This window comes from Amblyomma americanum, chromosome 3, assembly GCF_052857255.1.
Source record: "Amblyomma americanum isolate KBUSLIRL-KWMA chromosome 3, ASM5285725v1, whole genome shotgun sequence".
NCBI classification, from domain to species: domain Eukaryota; kingdom Metazoa; phylum Arthropoda; class Arachnida; order Ixodida; family Ixodidae; genus Amblyomma; species Amblyomma americanum.
In genome coordinates this window covers 122744421-122770541 of record NC_135499.1, presented here as the reverse complement: position 1 = coordinate 122770541, position 26121 = coordinate 122744421, and the positions used below count along the sequence as shown (strand labels likewise).

General features: G+C 46.5%; 1 protein-coding gene across 1 annotated transcript in view; it reads left to right on the top strand.

Moving 5' to 3' along the window:
- Positions 1-21744, top strand: part of LOC144124080 (uncharacterized) — an 85199-nt gene extending 63455 nt beyond the window's left edge. Inside the window, exons 28-35 of the mRNA XM_077656746.1 lie at positions 801-888; positions 1964-2131; positions 10002-10147; positions 11983-12076; positions 12860-12886; positions 13379-13435; positions 19939-20007; positions 21562-21744. Of these exons, the coding sequence (XP_077512872.1) occupies positions 801-888; positions 1964-2131; positions 10002-10147; positions 11983-12076; positions 12860-12886; positions 13379-13435; positions 19939-20007; positions 21562-21593 (681 nt within the window). The 3' untranslated portion in view covers positions 21594-21744. The remainder of the gene's footprint in view (positions 1-800; positions 889-1963; positions 2132-10001; positions 10148-11982; positions 12077-12859; positions 12887-13378; positions 13436-19938; positions 20008-21561) is intronic.
- Positions 21745-26121: the final 4377 nt, after the last annotated feature.

Sequence of the window (26121 nt, the reverse complement as noted above, 5' to 3'; positions counted from 1 at the left end):
ATTACTCTTAAAACGAAGTCGTTCTTATTTGTTCGGTCACTTTGATGGTTCATTTTTTGTCTGTGTTACTCGAACATGTGACTTCACAAAGAGAAGCTAATAATTGCAAGGTTAAGCTCGTCTGCTAGTCTCTGGTTGAGAGTGGCAGTATTGTTAAATAAATCAATAAAAACTCTGATGTGCTACATGGCTGACCTCTCTACATATATTTCATTTGTCGTCTTTGTGCAACTGGCTTTCATGAGACTCGAAGCTTATTCAAATATGCGCATAAATTTGCGTACGGTGTCGCCAACTCTTAAGGTGAACACGCGAGCACGCGGCAGGCTCTGCGGTGCGACACTGCGTTCAACGAGAGTGTGCGTCGAAGCAGAGTGTCGCAGCGGCGAGGTCCCAGGCAGATGGTGCATCTCGTCGTCTGCCACTTCGATTCGATGCGCACATGCGTTGAATGCAGTGCCACTCCGTGGAGCACGGCTACGCTCGCGAGTGTTCACCTTAAGAGTGGGCGCCCCTGTACATGCTCACTGCACAGCAATGTGTTAATTTAACTGCTTGCTTGCTGGAAACATTCGGTTTGATTTAGGTGGATTCCCACTTTCTTGTGTCATATTTCAAGCAATCAAAGACGGCAAATCGCAAAAGCGCACTTTCCAATAAAAGAAGCGCTGCTCTTGGATGCTTAGTTCTCTTCAGATGTGTTCTTCCTTCGAATACACGAGTTTATAGCCTTCTGACGGCATTATTATTTTATTGGCAACTGGAGCCCTCAACTGATAACCATTCTTGTTTTCTTTAAGACCGTCGTGATATTCAAGTTCGGCCAGTTACGCTCACCGCCCCAGAGGCTAAAACCGTTACTACCTAGGATCCTTGGGAATAACGCAGGTAAGAGGAGTTGTGCTTTACAGTCGAACGCTGAATGACACGACAACCTACCATGCATGCATAACCAGACTGATAAAATTCGCGCCGCTAATAAAGAATTTGAACGTGCAGTCTGAAGTGAAATCAAGGTATTCAAAAAAATTTGTTGCACGTCGTGCAACAAAGCTCAAAGCTTGTTTGAGTAAAGAATTTCTTCCTAGCCACAGGTGTACTGAATCGTCCTTATTTATTCACCGGATTATTAATTCATCCTGACGTTTTATACTATTCTAAATTTTACATTGTCTTGCGGTCCTCTAGCGTAGCTGCCTCTACATCAACATTGCCGCTTACTATGCACGTACGAATAACATCGCAACGTGCCTAGCACCCCGCGGCCTCCGCGCTTAGTCGAAATGAGGACGAAGCAGTAGTTGGGTCGAGAGGCGTCCTCGGGCTAGATCTGGCTCTGGGATTAAAAAGGATCGACCTCATTCGTTGGTTCTCCCCTAAGCCTACCTCCTTGGGTCGTGACTATAAGAAATGCTGTTTCTGTTCCCACTACACACTATTAAATTTCTTGCCAAATTCCGCTTTACCATCTCGCTTGAAAATTTCCTATCAGCTGCTCATAGTTATAGAAATGATCATTATCCAATCTCTATTTCTGACCTGGGTGAAATTTTTGTTCGTATGATATTTGTCCAACTGCATCTTTCAGCATTCATATGTCTGCACTAGCTCCATTCAAGATTCAATATGCAAGCATAGAAATAAATAATAAATTTACAACTTATAGTGACCGTCCGTGTGTTTTATTCCTGCAATGATGCAAGTTCCATTATTTTTCAGTTTTAAATATTTATTTTGTTTCCTGAAAAACATAGGGCAGTAGCCTTTGCTTACAGATTTGTGGGGCTCATTCTTAGCCAACCTGCCCATTCAGCGTAAAAGATGCGTCCCTTTCATCAATCAGCCTGAACAGCAACGTGGTTACAAATGTTAAACTGTTTGTTCTAATAACGAGCAGCTACACTGTCGACAACTGAGCACCATGGGGGACGTCTGTCCGCAACGATTTTTTTCCTCTGCGCAGGGATGGGCTCAATCGTAGCCATAGGAAACAACCTGACGTCGCTGAGACAAATGGTGCGCCGTGAAGGACGGGATGCGGTCAGTGACCTCGACAAGGTAATCTTGCTGGCTGGCTCAGAAGACGCAGCACGAGACGTCGCAAACAGGATAGCCGAGGAAGCTTGCACAGGTATGTTCGTATATTTGGAGCCTGCATATCTCACCTCCAAAAAACAGGGTCGATTTTGGCTTCCACCTAATGGCACCTCGCAGTTCGTTAGAGTTGCGTTTGCGCTCTTGTTGGTGCCAATAAGGACGTCACGGGTGGGAACTGAATGCGTTAGCGCATATGACATCGGCAATTTTTCTAGGCTTTTATAGAGTGGGCTTTTATAGACTTTTATAGAGCAGGCGGACAGGTAGCGTTCTACTAAAGCAATCAAATAGCATAGAAAAGCAGATCTGCCTGTCAGTGCGAGAGAACGATGACCCACAGCTGTTTTGTATAAAATATGGCATTCTGCTACTCAGCATGCCATTACGGTAGTGATCACTGGCCAATTAGGCCTAATTTCAATAGAGAATAATTGGCAAAAAGCAATTACATTGACGACTTAATGTGCGCTTAAAATCCTTAATTGGTAGAATTTAATCGGAAGTCCTACACATTCCCCAAAGGCCATGGTGTAAATTTACACGGCAGAAATTTATTGAAAACGTCGAAAAAAGGTATTATTAATTACTTCGCTAGAGTATCTGGCTGGCTTCCTACGAATGTCGCAATTTATACTATTGATTTATATGGTATATTCTACATACCTAGGTTCTAGTATAATCTACATACCTAGGTTAAAATTGCTCTATGTACAATGTCAAACAACCCAAACAAACATGTTGCGCAATCAAAGATTAGTAACCTTTGCGCATAGAAAGACAGACTATCCTGCCAATAAAATTATGATCGCAGAAATCGTGATATGTATTTGGGCCATGCTGTTCCCGGGTTCGAACCCGACCGCGGCGGCTGTGTTTTTATGGAGTCAAAACGCTAAGGCGGCCGTCTGCTGTGCGATGTCAGTGCACATTAAACATCCCCAAGTGGTCGAAATTGTTCCGGAGCCCTCCACTATGGCACATCTTTCTTCCTTTCTTGTTTCACTATCTCCTTTATCCTTTCTCTTACGGTGCGCTTCAGGTGTCCACCGATATATGAGACAGATACAGCACCATTTCCTTTCCCCAGAAACAAATTATTACTATTATTTATAGTACCATAATTATGGTTGAGTAAAAGAGTTGAGGCAGCTAAGCAATGTCAACAGTGGGAAGTTTTGACGAGTTTCTTTTTCAAAAAGAGATTGAGCAGTGGTTTCTCTCTAAGAAAATAGTTGTAAAAACTTTCTGCCAGCGCTTGATGATTAGGGCTAAAATAAGTCGATAGGATGTGTCCTTCCCTACGTTTAGAAACTGGGCGAAAGGTTGCCAGCTTTTTGATCGCGATCATTTCTTGCTCCTACTTTGCCACAGTTATTCAAAGAATGCTAGAACCATCACCGGGCCCTGTTATCCTAATGCCGAATAAAACGTTATTAAATTAACAAATCTGCGTTTAGCTGCAAGTCTTAAAACTATGCGAAGATTATTAATGCACAACCACGTGTGACTTTGTCGGGTTATTAGATGAAAAGCTTCGGTATTTTTACACATTGTTACAGGCTCTACAACAGCTCGAATAAAACTTGCTGCCCCAACTACAGAACAACAGCATTACACGAGAAAATATCGGAGCATGATGATCACGTTTAGGCCAATAGATGCCATCACTGTGTTTTTCCTGATTTTTAGGACTTTGAGCGAGTTAAACACACATCAGCGATGGGACATGAGCTTCATCTAAGCAGAGCATCGGCAGAAAGTTAGCGGAAAACATATTTCCTATCGTTCTTCGAAAAGCAACGAGTATATTTTGGTGTGGGCTAGTTGGTACATTTCCTAGGAATGAAAGTTTGGCAGCGCAAAGGACGCTTCAAAGAACAGTTGAGAGTACAATGTTAAGTGTTCTTTATCATCGTTCTTAGCGCCAAACTTAGAAATGAAGTAACCAGAGTTCTTAGTCACTTTGTGCATGTAACTGACATAGGCAAGTATATTACTTTTGCACTGCTCCCACTCTAAATGAATGCATTAAGATCTGCGTAACAAGAGAGTACAAGTGATTCAAGGCACTCAGTGGCCTTGAACAGCAGCAAGCAGTGGGCCAGTGGGTTGGGCGCCCGTCTCGGCTGCGGGTGAGGGTTGGTTCGATACCCACCGCCGGATACCAACCGGCAAAAATGGGTACAAGCGTCCCCCGGCCTGGCGCCCGGCTTTCTTTTGGGGGTGTGCGCTTGAGAGAACCTCCGTAAACCCCACTGCGCCCCTCGCAGGTCGAGCCCAGTTTCGGACGACCTTGCAGCCTGCTAAACGAGGTACATTTCGGCCAACGCGGTTCGAACGCAAGCAAAGCCTCGATGTGCTGTCACGGGGCGCGCGCACGCCCTAGCATAACTGCCTCTCCTCCTCCGTGAGGACAAAGCAGACCTTCCGTAGAGAAGGCAACTCCCTCAGCGCCACGGTGTCTCCGCGACGACGCCTGCCTTCTCGCGAGACACACACACCATCGCCAGCAGTTCTTTTCACCGAACGCGCAATTGTTGCCGAACTTTGATCCCCTGGCACACTGCAGCACCAGCAGCAGACATAAAGAAGGGCCACAAATGGGCTTCTACCGCATGGGGAAGATTTAGGGTTTCTTGAATGCGGAATAAATCACCGGCCCGTCAAGGCAACTTTTTTGGTCTAAGACTCTTCCCAAGCATCTCGCCCCAGAAGAGCCGAAAACCAGACCAAGGGAAATCTTGCACCCATTAGAAAACCGGTGGCTACCACCGGCACTGGAGATCGAACCCGGTACCTCCCGAATGCGAGACGGATGCTCTACCAGAAGGCCACCGCTTCGGTGTAAGAGGCTTTTGGTCTGCAAAGAGTTTCCTCCAGTCATACACGGAATAAGAAAGGGCCAGACCACTTCCCAAGACCGAGTCGCGTTAGTTGTATACTATAGGGCGAGGCTCCATAACCGGTGGACCCCCACACCAGCTTGTACCAGCTTAGGTTTGCTCATCCTCGTGCTCGAAAGCCCTCCCAGCGGGCGTGACGGACCGATCAACAACTGCCGCCTCGTGGGTCCAACCTACGAGCTTCCGACAGGCGGGGTCGCTACTCCCCGTGGTGCGCTTCCGTGCTGCACACCCCTGCCAGACGCCGAGACTTTCTTGACTTCGGGCGCAGTCCAACGCATTTAACTTCCACATGATGTAAAATGCAATCAGGGGTGCTAAATGCCTGAAATATCAACCAAGAGTCCAAGCCAGAGAGAGAGAGAGAGGGTTTATTGATAGGACAGGCAGAGAGGTTGGCCTGAAAAATAAATATCTGGCCTGCTACTCTGCTCTGGGGGACGGGAAGAGGAGATAAAAGAAGGTCACGATGGGGAACGATGATGATGGGAGGAGGCAGATGAAAAACTACTTTAAAAAAAAGGCACACTTTCTGGCATCACAAACGCGAGACAAGGTCCGTGTCGCTCAAAAAGCGTGAGAGCGCTCGCGTTGCCTTTACAGTTCTAAAACTATCTGGCCAAGCGCCGAGGATCAAATCCTCAGAGAGGAGCGATGTGTCCATAGGCTTCAGAGCAGATGCGAGTATGAGTCTTTCATGTGCATACGCTGGACACGCCACTAAAACATATTCTATAGTCTCTAGCACGCCACATGTGGTACATTCCGGGGAGCCCGCTTGTCCTATTAAGTGCAAGTATTTGCGCGTGAATGCCACATTTACACGTAGTCTACGGATAACGCATGCAATAGGGCGAGGTATTCCGCGAGGAACTGAAAAGGTCATCGTCGGATCTAGGCGTTTAAGGCGGATGTGGCGGGTGTCTGGCAGGGCCCAGTACCTAGTCGTCTCCCTCCTCATCAATTCCGAAAGGAGACAAGTTGTGGTGTCCACTATAGAGAACGGTACAGCTGCACGCAGGCCACTGCTGAAGGCGCTCCTTGCTTCAGCGTCGGCGGTCTCATTTCCATCGAGTCCGCAGTGTCCGGGGATCCACTGAAACACTATACGGTGGCCGTTTCCCTGAGCAAATGATACGAGACTAATGATATCAAGAGCCAGAGCTTGGTAGGCTGTGTGGCGTAGGAAGCATCCTACAATGTGTAGCGCAGGTTTACAGTCGGTGAAAATACACCACTCCTGAGGCGGTTCTCCGCAGATGTGGCGAATCGATTCCCGAAGGCCCACAAGCTCTGCAGCGGTTGAAGTAGACTTGTGTCCCAATGAATCTGCGGGTCGTCTGTTGTGCAGGGATTGCGAAAGCTGCTGTTGATGCATTTGGAGACGCAGATCCATCCGTGTAGACGTGCACACATTTGTGGTATTCTGACCAGATGTAGGCAAGTACGAGTTGCTTCAGTCCGCTAACCGGCATCGCAGACTTCTTGATTATGCCAGGGACATGCAGGCAGACTGAAGGGTGAGCCATTACCCATGGGGGCTGCAAGGAATGATGCGGCAGGGCATAGTCTGATGGCAATTCGGAGCGATGGAAGCGCAGTGCGCGTGCAAAACTGCTCTCCGGTCGCTCATCAAAAATCTTCGTCAGCGGGTGACAGCGGTGCCGTGTAAGCGCACGTAAATATACACGATCCAAGCCAGATCATGACTGTGCAGTCATGGGGTTTTGCTATGAACGTTGCCGACCACAATATGATAAGATAAAAAATGTCTAAGGATAAAAAGAATCGACAAAAAGTCTGCTGCCGCAGCTTTTATCTTCAATTCAAAACTTGACGAATGCAGTACTCGTCCTCATGAAGCAGTTTTGAAGCGAGTGAATTCATTTGCTGGGTACCCCTAACGAACTCCAGTGGTATTTTGCATTTGTTAGCTGGAGTGCCAGAAGGCTACTCAAAAGAAGGAATAAAATGGACACCAGAATTAGAGCTTACCGGAACCTGTACATGTATAATAGCGCGAACTGCACATATGTTTGCAACACAGTGAAAAAGAAAGTTTTCAATAGACAACCGCCAGAACATAATTTCCCATACAATACGTGGTATAACTGTGACTCTTTCTGTCCACATCCGGGCCCAGAAATATCTAGAAACGCGTTGCTTCTTTTCTAAGCGTTCCTTAAAACCCCTTTTATCTCATTCTATCATCCTTGGGGGCAAAAAACAAAGGAATTCTAAAGCTTTTTTTGTTTTTCTGACATTCCTTCGCACGTGTTTTCTTCCGGGTACAGCTGTTAGAGAGTACCTCGAGCCATCTGTCCTGAGAGTATTCCTCGACCAAGATCCTGCTCTATTTTACGAGAGGATTTCGAAAGAAATATTAATGTGGGCAAGATCTACATGAAAGTGGGATTTTAACTCATCACACACTTTTGTATTCCGAACCTTTGGAAATGCATTTCTTTCACATGCGCCGCAGCGTTTCCCCAGTCTGCAATGTTTGCAAGGGTGTCGTAAAATTGGTGCCTCGCGTCGCTTGCAGAAAACGCCTTCACCCTCCGGAGACGTCTTAACTACCGTGTTAAAGGCGGTGCTTTATTAGGAGTTTAAATTGAACGGATTGTTGTTTTCTCGTTCCGCTCACGATAAAGGGTTCTTTATAGCGAGCGCGGGAATGCCCCACCTTGCTAGAGATAAAAGTTCCATATTATCAATTGTGGTAACGTGAATAAGTCAATAAAATATTCTTTTGCGTTTCTTACCGCCACTCACATACATGCGGATCATCAGCTCTTAAAAGAAGGAATTTTCGCGACATCCTTTACTTTTAGACATCCATCCCCAGTCTTCTTTTTCCTGATATCATGAAACTAGTTTATTTTCCTTATACGGAATCTATCAGTGAATAACATTTGTCCAGGCGTAATTTTTTAACTAATAGAGTAATTGATACAACATGTTGTTCTTTGTTCCCATAAAACGATTTCCGACATGTGCCCAGGATCTGTAAAAATCATCTGCTCTTTTCCTTAATCTTTACCATCATGTTTCAGCAGTCGCTTGCACTCCTGATCTTAATCTGTTATCTGCGATGACTGCTTGCGGCGAAATGAATTATATGCTAAGAGATAAAGTACGCAGGCACGTTGACAGCAGTTATTAAGAATCTATCATATAAAAGGATAACCTAGCTTTCTATACAAAAAGCCCGTGAAGGCCAAAAATTTTCTCCTTTTGGGATCTTGTTTCTAACCTGAAAACAGCCATTTCAACAGCAGTCGATGAGACGTACACCTTGCCTGACTGAATTCGCCTCTCCTTCTTGAAAAAAAAACGGTGTTTTTGCATTGCTAAGCGTGGAATATCGTGCACTCGCACTGTTTACGGTGGTCACTTAAGGGCCTTAGTGCTCTGAATGCGAAAGTATCGTTTGACCTAAAGAACTTTGGCATAAGAAAAATTCGACCTAAAGGCTTTTATCATAAATGCCTTTGACCTAAAAGCTTTTTACCTTAAAGCCTTTACCCGGAAAGCATTTGGCATGAAGGCATTCCCCCTTAAGACTTTTACCATAAGTCCTTTACCCTAAAGGCATTTGACCTACAGTCCTCTACTTGTAAGGCCCTCACCCAGGTATACCCTTCACCTCAGTGAATGCCTGCCAGGTGTACACACCCTGCAGGTTGCCCGCAACCCGGTAAGCAGGTGGGGCGTCTGCCACAAAGCAGGCTTCAGGGACATACGTTTGTCCGAAATCAGAAAATGCGCTTTGCAGTGCTACTGCACTAAAAAAAAATTGCACCTACGTAAGCAGTGCCGTGTAGACCCGACATATCAGACCAGCTTTTGGCGAAAAGACATTGCTAAAGCTCCGACAGCTAAACATATTAATCGGTCACACAAAGGAGGACAGCTCACAGTACCTGCTCGACAGCTAGGATGAGGAGGAGGAGGAGGAAAGGCAGGGAAGTTAACCAGCAGAATAACGGGTTTGCTACCCGGCACGGGGGGAAAGGGGTGAGGGATAGAAAAAGATTAAGGAGAAAAGAGAGTTGCAAGAGCTTGAAGTCACTATGCAAAGTCACAGCGTTCAGTAAAGTCACTGCCTATCGTGCAGGCCAGAAGTCCTCAAGAAGCGGAGCAGCGCCTTGAAGGCGTTCACCGCAGATCAGCAGCTAAACACCTTATAATTGAAGTTTGACTTTAATAAAAAAGAACACATTTGGGAATTATTTGGTGTTGCTTTGCGTAGTTTTGCACTTGTCCCCTGTTCAGTACTTGTCTGCGCTTAGTACAGTTCCTTTTGTGCTGTCGAATGCTGGAATGTTGAAAATGCTTGAAATGTTCTGCTCGACCATGTTCCGTTTTTGCCTAGTATATATTTATGCTTCTCTAGCCAGTTCTCTGCTTCAGTTTGTATCAAGAACTGTATTACGAAATATATATATCAGCTAAGGCCAAGATTTAAACGGGACAGGTAGAATATATGAAATGTGTCTAGTATCCATAACCTTAAGCGACAAAAGTTGCAATCAGTGCTGAATGCCGAGACTTTAGGCGCTATTTTCTTTGTATTTGTTCATGTATGCTCTACGCGGCATCTTACAACATTAAAAAAGAACTCATTAATTTCTAGAAATCCAAAATTCAGGTCAGGACTTCCTCGCTTCTAACAAAAGAACGTCTTCAGTTCCTAGATAGCAGCATCGGCTCAAAGAGGACAATTTATCAAGGAAATTAAAATATTTTTAAATGCAGATATAACAATTACGTCTAATTTCTCTATGTTTTGAAACGATACAGCAACGAAGGCGCGCTCTTGTACAAAAAAAATGTTAAATATCCCAAATGACAACGTTCAGATTATGGCACAACGAACCATGATTTTTAGCCTAAAATGTGAATTATAAACTTCTGAATTAGTCCCAGTTTCGCAGCTGTTGAACGCGGCCTCGTACTTTGCGTCGGTGGACTTTAAAGTAAAGTTCTTTAACGCAGCACCAGCTCTCCTTCGCTGCGTGGAGTGTGCCGGGGCGGAGAGAAAGGAGACGTTTTCCTTTGACGGCGCCATCACAGAGAACGGTGTTGTCCACCTCATGCTGAACCCCGAAGACTATGGTCATTTCGAGAACCTGCATATAAAGGTTTGTCTTTTTTGAACGGCTTATTGAAGCTTAATTTTTGGTTTCTACCATATTCTCACATTTCCTCGCATGCCTGCAATCGCAACATCTCCATCTCGTGATGACAAAGTTAACTCTGTCTAAGTGAAGAGAGCCTGGTATTGCTTATAATGCATCCCACTTCTCATCACTCGCGATGCAGCCATTTCTTTACTGTGGGCGTAATCTGCAGCGATCTATGGCGCGTTTAGCTCTTCTTATTTGCTCATTTTTTTTAATGTCGCACTGCATATATGCTAAACAAACAGACCCATGAAAGTTCAGCTTCCTTCAAGTATGCTCGAAAAGCCCCGCGTTATGGCGTAGAACAACCGTTTGAGGAAAATTGGAGGGACCTTTTAAACACCTGTTTTATACGTGAGGCGCTGCACCTTGTCAGTTCAAAATAATGTACGCGAATGTACAATACGCAGGTGATCATTGAGGAGCGGGAATACAGCATAAAGTACAACGAAGTAGGTCTACATATGGTTTCCAACACAGTCGTAAAATCCAATAAAAATGACAACGCATTAACCACCACCGAGCAATCCCAACGGCGCTGAAACTGTTCACAGCGTGGTTTCAGTTTTGTATCCGATTGTAACGCGCATTTTGTTTTGAGCCGCAATTTTAGGGAAAAAGAATGCGTAATATAATAAACGGAACATGGCATGTGTTACGGGCTGCTTACGGGAAAGCATTACTGCCATTAATAGCTTGTTACCTTACAAGAAAATTGTGTCAACCACCGGTCTGCGCATAGCATAAGCCTCGCCGTTAATTGCCAGCTCCGAGTAGCAGCCGAAGGTTTCACTGCGACACTACCAATGCCAACCGCAGCAGCCGCGTTTCGACTGGGAGCGAAACACAAAAACGACAGTGTGCTGCATGACGTCAGAGAATGTTAACGAAGCCCAGGCTTCTAAATTAATCTTCAGTCCTCCATTAATGCACCCCTCACAGCCTATGATATGTGCAGCCTCGGGACGTTAAATCCTTGCAGCGCATCTAATATCAGGGATAAGTTAGTTCAGACACCCCGGTACAACAGTACGTCAATTATAGATATATCTCTATATTTGTTTTGGCCTTTTAGTGCGCTCTTGGTGGCATATTTAGTTGAGCATGACCATGCATAACTACAGTGCGGGAAAGCAACCGCGGTTTGCAGCGTATTCTTGCTTGGGCGTCGGGTCGTGCCACTTCGCACGCTATACATGGATAAAACACTGTCCTAGAAAGCAGGCCACGAAAGAATATCAACTCTGGCCGACCGTTCTTCACTTCCAAAGGCCTCAGGATATAGTTTGCACGCATTATTCAGATGCTGAGAGCATGAAACTGAGGTCATTACTCCGTGCAGAAATTACGGATCTGTCATCTCTTGTCATGCCTCCGTGGTACCTGGTGATGGCTGCTCGAATCATGCAAAAGATAAACGCACAATGGTTTTCAAATCTTACACCACTTTGCATCGTCAACATGTGGGACGTGTCTCTTTTAACATGCACTCTTTGCTAGAAAACTCATAACCCACCACCCTACTAACTTTCCTGAAGCGTCGACAGCGCAGGGTGTCCAAAGGGTAGCGAGGTTTCATCATAGATCCGCAATTTTATGGTTACCTGCCCTTGAGATAACACTCTGCTGACTTGAGCAGCAGCCATACCTCTCGTGTCATCAGTGAATTATGGTCGTATAGCCCGACATGTGCTCAACCTAAGCGATGAGGCCTTTGTGGCGCTGAAGGCTTCCTCTGTACCCCTTTCCTTCTCACTAAGCAACCACTACCACATGTCCTTGTTTGTTAACAGGTCGAGTCCACTGGGGGAACCTTTAAGGTTTGCCAGCAGCGCTCACGCTTTCAGCATTTGCAGCTGCACGACTGTGACACCGTGTCAAAAAATGGTAGGTGCACACTTGCTCTGCAGCATGTGACGAATTCATTCTGCAGATATGTTAACAAAGAGTTCATTATAACAGGTGCCATGCTTCCTGCTGTTCGAGACCAGTTGCTATTTAATTTTCCTTTCCGTAATTTGTTTTAAAAATAGTGCAGTCTAAGGACCCAGCATGAGAGACGCCTTTGCCCTCTAGTGGACGTAGTCAGGCTGATGATGATGATGAATCACAGGCGAAATCACAATGTCTTGGAATAAGTAAACGGTACATGCAATCACCTGATTCGTGAACATCGAAAAGCACGAGCGCTGGCAAAGGCCACGAAAGTTGAAACGCCGTGTCACTGCATTCGCTTGACCGTAACTGATTAAAATTTCGACTGCTATATTTTACACTCTGTTATGGCTAAAATATGTGGTCGCTTATTCCATACTGACTTAAAACTGCAGAAGTAAGTAGCATCCGTACGACAAAATAAGTGAACGTAAAGTACGCTTTGAGGGCGTGCTGCGTTCTTGAGAATATGACATGAAATCAAAGTGCTTGTCCGTATTATGAAAACAGTTTTCTTTCTAGGCATTCGTATTCTACTGTATACCTACACACCAAGCCTAAGCCGGGCGCGGTACTATTTATCCCCCCCCCCCCCCCCCGCCCCTCCATAGCCTTAGTACCTACGCATGTCCAATCTTGCATTTCGTGCGAACTCTACAAAATACGATTGTAATCATGATTGTTTATATTTGTTATGAAGCTACTGCAGCACCTTAAATGAGTCTCTTTTTACAGAGCTGATGTTCAGGCCTGCGTGCAAAGGTAAGCCCGCTGAGGAGCGCTTTCAATGAACAACTTCAACATAGATTTTTAAAGTGTGTCTATACTTTCTGTCCTTCTACTCGGTTAAATAGGGACGTAATTCGATACAGGATTGGTGCGCTTTCAGCTACGAAAATATGCAAGCTGTACTTGTACCTTATCCCAAATTCTCATTACAGCAGTCATACAAGTTATCATTTGTTATAACGTGGGCAGTCCTGAAGTGACTACAACGACAAAAAAAAAGAAAGATCGACTTTTCGCATGCGATGCTTGAATTCGCGTCTTCGGCATTTATCAAGCGTCACGAGATAAAAAAAAATATCTGTTGAAGAAGAGATGAAAAGATATGACTGTTGTTGGAGGACTGAGCAAGGCAGCTTGTGTACATACTAGCTTGTGTACAACTACGGCTTTATGCCCTAATAAATAGCTACCAATGATTTTCAATTTGATGCGCACGACCCATTTGTTCTACCGGTCACATTTCAGATGACCGCTGCAGTCCCCTCCACCTAGCAATCATTGGTATCTCTGAAAACTGCTCTGGTAAGTATTTTTCCTACTTTTATTGCTTAGATTGTTTACCCGAATTTTTTTTAATTTCGAAGAACGTGGTTTGGCAGGACAAAACGCATACAATTTCGAGATGGGTGGATTAAATTACGAACCAAATTTTTGTCCTACTGTCATTCTAAATATGGAAAGTTGCGCTTGCTCATGTGTATTGTGTAACCGTAAGGCGGCAAAAGCGGCACATCTTACAAAAGTATTTTTTTCTCCTTTTCTTCTGCGCGTTTTCGGGATGCATCATTGCAGAGGTATCGGTTTTGTAGTGGCAGTAGTGCAAGGTATCGAAATTGAACACCAGAACGCAGGAAGTAGGTGGCGCGTTGCTTGCCTTTCATGGCTACGTTGTTAGAGTCTTTATACAAGCGGGGATGTTTACCAGCCAAGTGCGCTACGCTGGTGCGTGCTAACTGCATATGGATGCTCTTCAAGGAACCGTAACTGAGAAGGACGTCACAACTGTCAACAGCATTTCATGCAAAAATACGCATATGCATTGCAGATGTGGCTGAATAAACAGGAAGTAGAGAAGCAACCCTGCGTATAAAGCAGAGTGAGCTGTCAAGCTTCAGGAAGTGACAAGAGAGCTATAAAAAGCTAAGCAACCTCTAGGCAGAGCATATTTACGCCATAAGAGTTCAGCAGGTTCTTTTTCAAACGCGGTGCACCGAAAGGGCTCAACTATTTATCACGTCTTTATAAATGGCAGGCGTTGGCATCTGGGAGCTGATTTTTAGTGCACAATCAACAATCGATTGGTCTGTGCTGGTAACGCCAAGTAACCTTTAGAGGCGAAACTGCTCATGGTGATAAAGTCGAAGGCTTATGTGCTCAAGCATAGGCATTCACTCTTGAATGCAACTCACTCATTAAAGGCGTTGTGCGCAAGAAAGCAGAACGAAAATGCGATAAGGAGCAGCATCTTCATCATAAAGTGTTACTTTAGTGACCTCGGCGACTTTTTCGGGCGTTCAATGCACAGAGAAGAGTAGAAAGTGATAGGCATGTATCGATGCTGAGCCAGGCAGGAGCAGCGTCCATGGCATGCACCTTATGTGTTCAGACCGAATTAGCCGAATTCGGTCTTAACACATAACCGAGTAACCGAACACATCATCATCATCAGCTTGAGTACACCCACTGCAGGGCAAAGGCCTCTCCCATGCATCTGCAATTAACCGTGTATTTTGCCAGCTGCGCCCACCCTATGCATGCAAACTTCCGTATCTCCTCCGCCCACTTAACCTCTGCCACCCCCTGCTACGCTTGCCTTCTCTTGGAATCCACTCCGTTACCCTTAAGAACCAGAACCGGTGGTTATTTTGCCTTCGCAGTACATGCCCTGCCCAAGCCCATTTCTTCCTCGTGGTTTCGACTAGGATGCCATTAACCCGTGCTTGTTCCCTCACCCACTCTGCCCGCTTCCGGTCTCTTAAACGTTACACCTATCCTTTTCCTTTCAATGGCTCGCTGTGTTGTTCTTCACTTAAGCTGAACCCTATTCATTAGCCTCCACGTTTCTGCCCCGTAGGTGAGTACCTACAGATTATAACCAACCCTATATATAGCCTTCATTGATTATGAGAAAGCATTTGACTCAGTGGAAACCTCAGCAGTCATACAGGCATTGCGGAATCAGGGTGTAGATGAGCCTTATGTCAAAATACTGGAAGATATGTATAGGAACTGTACAGCTATCATAGTCCTCCATAAAGTCAGCAATAAAATTCCAATAAGGAAGGCCGTGAGGCAAAGGAGACACGATCTCGCCAATGCTATTCACCGCCTGTTTACAGGAGGTATTATGAGGTCTGAATTGGGAAGAGTTATGGATAAGAGTTAATGGAGAATACCTAAATAATCTGCGATTCGCTGATGATATTGCCTTGCTGAGTCACTCAGGAGATGAACTGCAAATCGTGATCAATGAGTTAGACAGACAGAGCAGTACGGTGGGTCCAAAAATTGCATGCAGAAAACACAAAGTAATGGTCAACAGTGTAGCAAGGGGACAGCAGTTCACAATTGGCAACGAGGTGCTGGAAGTGATCTACTTAGGGCAGGTAGAGACAGCTGATCCGAATCATGAGAGGGAAATAACTAGAAGGATAAGAGTGGGGGGGGGGGAGCGCATATGGCAGGTTCTCTCAGATCATGAATAGCGGGCTACCAATATCCCTCAAGAGAAAACTGTACATCTGTATCTTACCGAACACATGACATAACCGAACACATAACACCGAATTACAATCCATGGATTGTAAGCTGTGTACCTATGTACTGTATTTGCTAAGCGCCGTATTTCGAACGGAAATTAATTGCCTAGCAATCATTTTACGAATTTGTCCAATCTCCATAGTGCTTCTTATGAAATCGCCTTGCATTTCTAAATTCATTTTCTGATTAGGGAGCCTGATCAAAGGTTTGGTACTAGTTTCCACAGTAAAACTTTTTCAGAACTCCATAAGCCACAAAGCAATACGGTATAAACATAGAAAAAAAACTAGCGTAGAGTTTCGCTTCCGAAACGGTAGGAGTAACATGATGTAAAATATATGTACAAGTCTTGATGACAATGTTTTAGCTTTGATGCGAGTGCGTTGAAAAATAAGTATTTTTCTCTTTTTATGCGCATAACCCTTCTATTCCTATTATAGGCAATTTAATGCAAGCGAATTCGAACACCGCTGCATTTCAGTATTGTACTTACTCGTATATATCCTTTCATCTTCAAGATTAACTTCATTATGTCAATAGAGCGCTATATCTTCAATATTGAAAATCTTACTGAGACTGACCTCAATGGCAGATGCCTGTTTACAGAACCCGCGTGTATATGCGTATGTGCCAGCTAAATGCGCACAAACATGCGCTGCGTAGAACTTATTGTGCGATTCGATATAAAACGACGACACGGGATGATGTGACGGAACATTTGTGATTACTTTTGCACCAGTAGTGTCACCCAGTCTGAAGCTGTGCAATTTACCAGCAATCAGTGGGCGTACTTTTTGGGCTGTAGCAAAACCCCACGCAGCATATTCGTAAGCGCGGAAATGAGCTGAGACCGCGCAGCATAATAGAGTAGATGTCGGTGGGGCGTACTAAACAATAAAACTGCCGGAGGAACTTAACTCTGCTTACTTACTATGAATGAGAAAGCATTGTGCACTGCTACTGTTTCCGTTGGTGGGTTTGTGTTTTCGTCAGTCGCCAAACCGCATACCATTCGCAGCTCCGTTGGATAATGGCCATATATGCAGAATTGGTCATGCTCTGCTTATCATTCATATATACTGGCCAGTCCTCATAATACTACCAGCGCCGTGGCGCAGCACTCAAGCGATGCGACCCTGCACTGGCAGATGGCGCTTCCTGTAACAGCCACCTGTAGGGATTGTGCCACCCACGTTGCTCCTCCCGAGCAACTTCTCGCGCAGTGGTGCGGCGCTCCTCCGAACTTACTCGAGCTTCCTCCCATGGGCTGCAGCTTGCGCGGCGCTCCTCCGAACTTACCCGAGCTTCTTCCCATGGGCTGCAGCCTGCGCGGCGCTCCTCCGAACTTACCCGAGCTTCCTCCCATGGGCTGCAGCTTGCGCGGCGCTCCTCCGAACTTACCCGAGCTTCTTCCCATGGGCTGCAGCTTGCGCGGCGCTCCTCCGAACTTACCCGAGCTTCTTCCCATGGGCTGCAGCTTGCGCGGCGCTCCTCCGAACTTACCCAAGCTTCTTCCTATGGGCTGCAGCTTGCGCGGCGCTCCTCCGAACTTACCCGAGCTTCTTCCCATGGGCTGCAGCTTGCGCGGCGCTCCTCCGAACTTACCCGAGCTTCTTCCCATGGGCTGCAGCTTGCGCGGCGCTCCTCCGAACTTACCCAAGCTTCTTCCTATGGGCTGCAGCTTGCGCGGCGCTCCTCCGAACTTACCCGAGCTTCTTCCTATGGGGTGCAGCTTGCACGGCGCTCCTCCGAACTTACCCGAGCTTCTTCCCATGGGCTGCAGCTTGCGCGGCGCTCCTCCGCACTTACCCGAGCTTCTTCCCATGGGCTGCACCTTGCGCGGCGCTCCTCCGAGCTTACCCGAGCTTCTTCCCATGGGCTGCAGCTTGCGCGGCGCTCCTCCGAACTTACCCGAGCTTCCTCCCATGGGCTGCAGCTTGCGCGGCGCTCCTCCGAACTTACCCGAGCTTCTTCCCATGGGCTGCAGCTTGAGCGGCGCTCCTCCGAACTTACCCGAGCTTCTTCCCATGGGCTGCAGCTTGCGCGGCGCTCCTTTGACCCTACCCGAGCTTCCTCCCATGGGCTGCAGCTTGCGCGGCGCTCCTTTGACCCTACCCGAGCTTCCTCCCATGGGCTGCAGCTTGCGCGGCGCTTCTCCGAATTTACCCGAGCGTCCTCCCATGGGCTGCAGCTTGCGCGGCGCTCCTCCAAACTCACCCGTGCTTCCTCCCATGGGCTGCAGCTTGCGCGGCGCTTCTCCGAACTTACCCGAGCTTCTTCCCATGGGCTGCAGCTTGCGCGGCGCTCCTCCGAACTTACCCGAGCTTCTTCCCATGGGCTGCAGCTTGCGCGGCGCTCCTCCGAACTTACCCAAGCTTCTTCCTATGGGCTGCAGCTTGCGCGGCGCTCCTCCGAACTTACCCGAGCTTCTTCCTATGGGGTGCAGCTTGCACGGCGCTCCTCCGAACTTACCCGAGCTTCTTCCCATGGGCTGCAGCTTGCGCGGCGCTCCTCCGCACTTACCCGAGCTTCTTCCCATGGGCTGCACCTTGCGCGGCGCTCCTCCGAGCTTACCCGAGCTTCTTCCCATGGGCTGCAGCTTGCGCGGCGCTCCTCCGAACTTACCCGAGCTTCCTCCCATGGGCTGCAGCTTGCGCGGCGCTCCTCCGAACTTACCCGAGCTTCTTCCCATGGGCTGCAGCTTGCGCGGCGCTCCTCCGAACTTACCCAAGCTTCTTCCTATGGGCTGCAGCTTGCGCGGCGCTCCTCCGAACTTACCCGAGCTTCTTCCTATGGGGTGCAGCTTGCACGGCGCTCCTCCGAACTTACCCGAGCTTCTTCCCATGGGCTGCAGCTTGCGCGGCGCTCCTCCGCACTTACCCGAGCTTCTTCCCATGGGCTGCACCTTGCGCGGCGCTCCTCCGAGCTTACCCGAGCTTCTTCCCATGGGCTGCAGCTTGCGCGGCGCTCCTCCGAACTTACCCGAGCTTCCTCCCATGGGCTGCAGCTTGCGCGGCGCTCCTCCGAACTTACCCGAGCTTCTTCCCATGGGCTGCAGCTTGAGCGGCGCTCCTCCGAACTTACCCGAGCTTCTTCCCATGGGCTGCAGCTTGCGCGGCGCTCCTTTGACCCTACCCGAGCTTCCTCCCATGGGCTGCAGCTTGCGCGGCGCTCCTTTGACCCTACCCGAGCTTCCTCCCATGGGCTGCAGCTTGCGCGGCGCTTCTCCGAATTTACCCGAGCGTCCTCCCATGGGCTGCAGCTTGCGCGGCGCTCCTCCAAACTCACCCGTGCTTCCTCCCATGGGCTGCAGCTTGCGCGGCGCTTCTCCGAACTTACCCGAGCGTCCTCCCATGGGCTGCAGCTTGCGTGGCGCTGCTTCGAACTTACCCGAGCTTCCTCCCATGGGCTGCAGCTTGCGCGGCGCTCCTCCGAGCATACCCGAGCTTCCTCCCATGGGCTGCAGCTTTCGCGGCGCTCTTCCGAACTTACCCGAGCTACCTCTCATGGGCTGCAGCTTGAGCGGCACTACTCACCCGAGGTTACCCGAGTTACTACCGAGTAACCGAATAACTCGGGTAAGTTCGACTAAGTGTCCACGCTTTCTATTAAAACTTTCTGTACACACTTTCCGTAGACGCCACGCATGATCCAAGTAATGCTTACGCATTAAAATCGACGTTCATTTACATCCCAATACCGTTAGCTTATCGAAAAGATGGCTCGGGGAATTAAGCTCTTTGTCTGTGAAACTCTGGGCAAACCATTTTGTTTGGTGAAGGCTGAAGCACATCACACCAGAAGCGTAAGTCTACCGCGATGGTAGCAGAGAGCAGGGCGCTCTGGTCCGCTATTATAAGCTCGCTGAAAACACTGAGCCCAACAAGGTGAGAGTCCAGCGCTTTATTTACTGCTTTATTTTTATTTTTGCTGTGCAGCTCCGTCCACAAATTGACGTCACCAGCATTTCGCTGGGTGATGCACTTGTGCACAACCTCTTAGCGCCTTTCCAGGCGCTCTTAATTAAGAACCCAGAATGCACAACAGCGGCATGTTAAAGGCCTCTCGAAAATACATTTGACGCTGGTTGACAAGGTTGAAAACTGCAATGTGGTCCACGAACAGGCAAAAAACGAGATACCATCCTCAGGAAAGACAATACTGTAGCTGGTGGTCATGTGTTCTCCTATACTGGATGTATCACCATATGAGAACACAAGTAACTGACTGTTATATATTTTTTTCTATTCTGTACGCTCTTATAGCTTCTGCGGCATCATCGAACAGCACTTGTTCGCTGAGCGGACGAGTGGGATATCGTCTCACTGTTAACCGTAAGTTCGTATTTTCTTAAGATATCCAAATACTGGCATGCTATATTCAAACAGCGATTGGTCTTTTTCTTAGCTGAGCGCCGCTTATAAGCCTCTGGTGGTAATTAAAAGCAAACAAAAACCCGGAAGTCTTTCAGTGTTTAGCTGCCAGAATGCGAAAGACATCGCTTGGAAGTCGCGGATATATATCTTTTTCACAAAAGAAATAATTTCCAGCAGAAAAGAATTAGTTGGTGAAACGGCTAAAAAGTTATTCCGAGATGCAAATTGTCTAGCATGTTTTATAAAGTCTTCAAAATTAAACAAAGGGCTCCAAAGAACCTTGGCACACCTCTCTCATGCTGCAAGTTCCTGCAGTAGACGAGATATACGGAAGTCAAACGATAATGATACCGTCCTGTCTTCATACTATTCCCCTTTCCGTGATTTCAAATGAGATTGCACCGTAAGACAGAAAACCATATCTCTTTTGAAGGCTGAGCTAGTTATGTACTACAGTTTAAACCAGTCGCCGAACGGTCTGGCCTGAGACAATGTTTTTTTTTTCTTGAAGCAAATTTAACTTCCGCAAGCGTTAGTATTACGGTCTTGTGCTTTTTAGACACTGTTTTTTGTTTCCTCTGCACTTATCGGCAGGTGGCCACGCGTCAGGTCAAGGCAGTAAGGTGTTCGCGACGCCCTATTGAGGCGGTTCAGGCAAAAATCAATGCGCAGCGCAGAAGTAGCTGGCTACTATCGTTAGAGTAAACAGCCGCACGCGCTGACTGGGTACTGATAAGTCGCGAATGCTCACAAGACCCATAAGTACGTGCTAGTGGAGAATTCAGAGGCCCATTGTACACGCGGTGAAAGAGTGACGAGACGGGAAGAGAGCGATGGGGGAATTATTGCAAGAAGCCCGGAATGCGCCCCTAACTTGCCCTTGCAACTAGTTTTCCACCTCCAGCTTCCCTTAAACATGAGAATATTTATTGTTCCTCAGCTACTTTTTAGTAAGTTCAGTGAATATGCCTTAATTTTCCGCCTTTTTCATGACCTCAATTTAAAAAACAAATTATTATATGTGCTTCAGTTTTCATTCTCCTGATCATGTTACAAGTGGCCATGAGAAGTCACCACTTCCCAAGAGACTTTCATAAAAGCGTTTTTTTTTAATTAAGGGCACTAAGATGACAACTTAAGAAAGAATACACAGAGGCGTACTTTCTTAAGTACTTTTTTATGCTTATTTTCTTGTGTTGTCTCAAGGTCTTTGGACCGAGAGCATGCACCAATTCGTCCAACAGTCTGCTATAGTATATGAAAGTATGCACGAAGCAATGTCTCTGGTCAATGTATGATCTTTTAATCGCTTCATCGCTTCTTCCAGTTCTTTGCACAAGCGCTTTCAACATTCTGTCCATTGGCCACTGCGTCTGCGGACAACGCACTCAAGGACACTCTAGATTTTACTAAAATTCTGTGTGTTTACATTTCTGCTAGACGCACAAAGAAAATCTGCGGAAACTGCATGTTCTTTCCCTTGTTTTTGCTGCTGTTGTAATCTTTTTGCAGATGTCAACAACACACTGGCTGTTGGAACTTGAGAAAGTCGATGCTCCACTGCTGATTATTTATAATCATAACCATTCACCTCACCAAGTGCTCTTTCAAAACGTGTCCACCGGTTTCCACAGTTGTCAAGGGTGTCACAATCAAAATCAAAAAAGTCTTCTCAATAAAAGCATTATTTCTTTGTGCATTTCTTAGCGGCGCTTTTCTCTTACAAACAACGGGTTAGAGGAAGCTTACGGCTTCTGTGCGCTTAGTACTTTAACACACAGCAATATAAAAGGAACCTCTGAAGCGTACCCGAGAAATTGGGGATTGTTTGTTTTATGTTTTTGTACACTACAGTATTCGAACTGCAACATGTCTCCACGTCTGAGCGTTTCTTCCTGGTTTGGTGCAATGATCTACGACGCCTTCTCATGGTATCTTCGAAAGGGAATTTAAAACACCGGTAATTAGACTAGCGACAAGGATTGGCAGTAGACATGCGCAAATAGCACCTTCGTGCAACTAAATAGTGTGCAACTAGTGTACCTTTGCCGCTGAAATGACTTTCAATGAAAATGACCAAATCGAAAAGTTAAAACAGAGTAGCGATTTTTTTTAAGTGGTGTTATGACTGCAAGTCTCCTGCCTAGAAAAAATCTAGTGTTCGTAAAAAAAAGGACTTTCATTCGCAAAGCCATCTGACGAGCAGCTTTTCGAAACAAACTGCTACGCTGAATGCGACGTGCAGGAAGTGCTGAGCAAAAATACCAAGAAAGAAACGTCAGTTCGTTAACGTCATCGGAAGAGCTAATGACTGAGAGAATATTTAGCAGAATTGTCAAGGGTCTTTATATAACTGGCAAGAAGGGCTAATGGGACAGCACTTTGTACTGCAGTGTCCTTAATTTGGGAGGTTATTTTTGTTACTATGACGATTAAAGTTAACGAACCTCGGCGCAGCTAGCTAAACACATCGCAGTACTGTCTGAAACTAGTGGAGAAACCACAATGGCATGCTGGCATCGATTAAAAAACGGAAACTCAACTGAAACCACCTGATCAGAGCTCGCATCAAATATTGACATGTTTGCAAATTATAAACAGTTGGAAAGCACGAGGCTTTGTTGAAGTGACAATTCGTACGTTTGGCATGGCGACCGAGCCTTACGTGCATTGGGAGATTCCCCAAGCACAGTGACACCAATGTGAAATCATGTCACAAAGAGCGAACATAAGTAAGGCTGGGCGTTGGCAGGAACCACCCAAGAAACGCATGAGCCGCACAAAGCCAAGCGAGTGGATACTTTTCACCATCTTTTAGTTAGGGCCTCGTGAAACCGAGCTGGAAGAAATCCGTTTTGAGAGCGCAGAAGTTTCATAGCTTGTACTATAGTTGCTTACCCTACAACAAGAAAAGTATCCCGTGTCGTAGCATCATAACCTTTAATAAACTGAAGAAAATTACGAGGCCCTGCTCTTGGCGCCTCTGGAACTCGCGCAAACGGACGATTCTAAACCTTTCGGGATATGGAATTAAATGTTGTACGCCACCCAGCGCTGCATAAGCCATGGGCCGCCGAGCAGCCCCGACAGACGGCTGCCCTCCCTGTCGCTTCATTGTTCATGCAGAGCGCACATATTAAACAAGCTCAATGTACCTGATTCCAGCCCATAGCCACACATCGCTCAAAAAGTTTGCTAGCCGGCTACAAGGCGAGATATGAGGCAGACGCCAGAGTACAGTCATACAATTTGACGAATACGCTGGGACATAGCTCTTGCATCCTTCCAGAACGATTCCTACCATTCCTTCGTTCATATTTTTCGTCACTCCGAGAGGTGAGAGTGAGAACGCGACAACTGGCGCTCACGTATACTGTCGAGAACAAAGAAATGCGAACAAGGCAGTTCGAGGCAAATGGTAGAACAAGGATTTTAATAAACTGTGGAGTTTATTACTATGAAAGTGTGATGGCAACTCTTTGAAAATGATAACGGATGTTATTTATCATTTTATTCTTGTGATTGGCTGTCTTCGTAATTTCGTTTCATTTGGTCTCTGTTTTCGTTTGATTCGGCCAATTCTCGTTTAAGAGATCCCCGATAATATATATTGTTCAGAATCGCCCTCCAAAGAAGCCATGTTCGAAAAATCGAGACAACACCGGTGCCTTAGAACGCATCTAGTAGCGGGACTCGCAGAGAAGTAAATAAAGGTAAATATTAATATGCCCCATAAGTGAATCAAGAATGCTGCCTGTGTGATCCGCACACCCCGAACCGAACTAGGTAAACGCCAAGGAACTTCAGTGCCGCCGAGGTAAAAATATCCATTAATGTACTAGCACTCAAGCCTACATTCACGTAAAAAGCGGTTTGTCCTTCTGGTCCTTCAGGCAGGTGCCCCAGGGCATCTGGTTGCAGCCGAGAATATAGTTACTTCACAATTGGCAAGAGCCTACCCAGCCATTCTGGACAAAAGCATTTTTGAGCCGTTTATGAACGCTATTTCTTCATATAATGTAAGATTTCACGGTAACAATCAGTATATCTGCAGATCACACAACGGCAGTCTTGCATTTTCTTTTTTCCAGGAACGTTTTTGCTATCGTCAAAAGCGTTCCCCGCTGGCTTTATATGACAGTCTCAAGTGCTCAATGCGATCGATGGAAACAATTTAAAAGAAATATTTTGCTACATATCAAAAGAATGGACTTTCAATATTTCAGTAGCAGCTTCTTACAATTTATAATTTTCAAACTTTTTGTCCAAGAATGTTGGACAAGTTGCCATCTATCATGGTGTGCAGGTTGTGATGACGTGTCTTAAGTGTCCTAAGTGGCAGGTGGAACACCACGCTTTCCGCTCACAATGTCACCGCCGACGACAACGACAAAGCCGACGGCGCCGAACTTGCTGCAGCCCTGGAGCCGTGACTGATATGCATGCATAAGCCGCCGCGGTGGCTCAGTGGTTAGGGCGCTCGGCTGCTGACCCGAAAGATGCGGGTTTGATGCCGGCCGCGCCTGTCGAATTTCGATGGAGGGGAAATTATATAGAGGCCCGTGCACTGTGCAATGTCATCGCACGTAAAGAACCCGAAGTGGTCTAAATTTCCGGAGCCCTTAACCAAACCAAAAAGCAACCCAAATTTTTCTCGTTTTTAAAGCGAGGGAGTCCATATATCAAATACGTGCACAAAGCGTGGTCTGAACATTCGTTTAAAAAAAGCGAAGAAAAATTGAGAAAGAAGAAAAAATTTATTGGCGTGTGTCACCTACGGCGCAGTGTAGAATTCCCTTCTCGAGATCATGCATCGCGGCAGGGCGGGCGTGCGTCAGCAGCGCTATTCAGTTGCGACCGGACACGAAGGTCCACGTTTCGCAAAACGATTCCAATATGAATCAACGCACGATAGTGACAGGAAACGCGAGGATCATGAAAGCCGCTACTTGGCCATGCAGTTCAATTTCACCTATTTATATCCACGTGCGACTGAACGAAGCAGCGATAACACATGAGGAAGCCAGGTGCCTTGTCGGCGCTTACGTGCATTTGCAAGCGGATAAAAAGTGCTATTTACAGATTTTAACTCTCAAAGACACGAGTGATGAAATTTATTGATTTCAAAAAAAAAAAATATTTCATTACGATAGCTTCTCAATATTGCGAAAGTCAACTTTCTGCACTGTCTTTATAACTGTCACTTGTGCCACTATTTACGGGGTCAAGAGCACAGCGATGAGTACAAACTGTGTAACTGAAGCTAGGTTATCACCATACTTACTAGCCGCCTCTGCGAGTGAGGCAGTCCTGATTATCTACGTAGAAGGATTTAAAAGACTCCGCCTACAAGCTTTGCCTTTTTTTTGTTTTCCTAAGACGGAGACTTGACAGCATAGCAAGGGCGCAGCCGGTAACTGGCTGTTAATGCAAAGCAGTGACGTCTGCCAACTGGCGCGTCTGCCTTCCCGACCGTCAGTGGCGACTAATCATTTCATAATAACGTTATCAGACCACAGCGAGCACGCTAAGCAGAGCACAAATTGCACACCTTCAATTATTCTAACGTGCTGCACCTTTCACGCAGGCTCATCACTGTGCACTCCATCCGTTTAGGTTTTTCATTCCCGCAAGCCTCACTGCCTCCTACACTAACCGCTCAAAGAAAGCAAGAAAACAAGATTACCGAGAGCCATTGAATTGCTGCCACTTGAAAGCATCGATTTCTTTTGAAGATGCTCTATGAATACCGTCACAAATCCCTCCAATGTCTGCCAAATTGTCCAGGTTTTATTTCTCATCTCCTTGACGTCGAAGTAAGGTCTAGGGACAAAACTCCTGTTTTTCTGCGGGTCATTAACGAGACTCGCAGAAGAAGTCATGTATATGTTGCAGTGACCGTTACGGTAAGGTGTTCAGCTTGAAAGTACGCGCACAAAGGACGCGTATAGGCAATGATACTTAATGCGAGATACATGGAACAACGAAAGTAAAGTGAAAAATCGTAAACAAGATTCCAGCAGTGATCCTCGCTCACTCATAAGCCTGTGTTTCATACCCCGCTATCTGCAA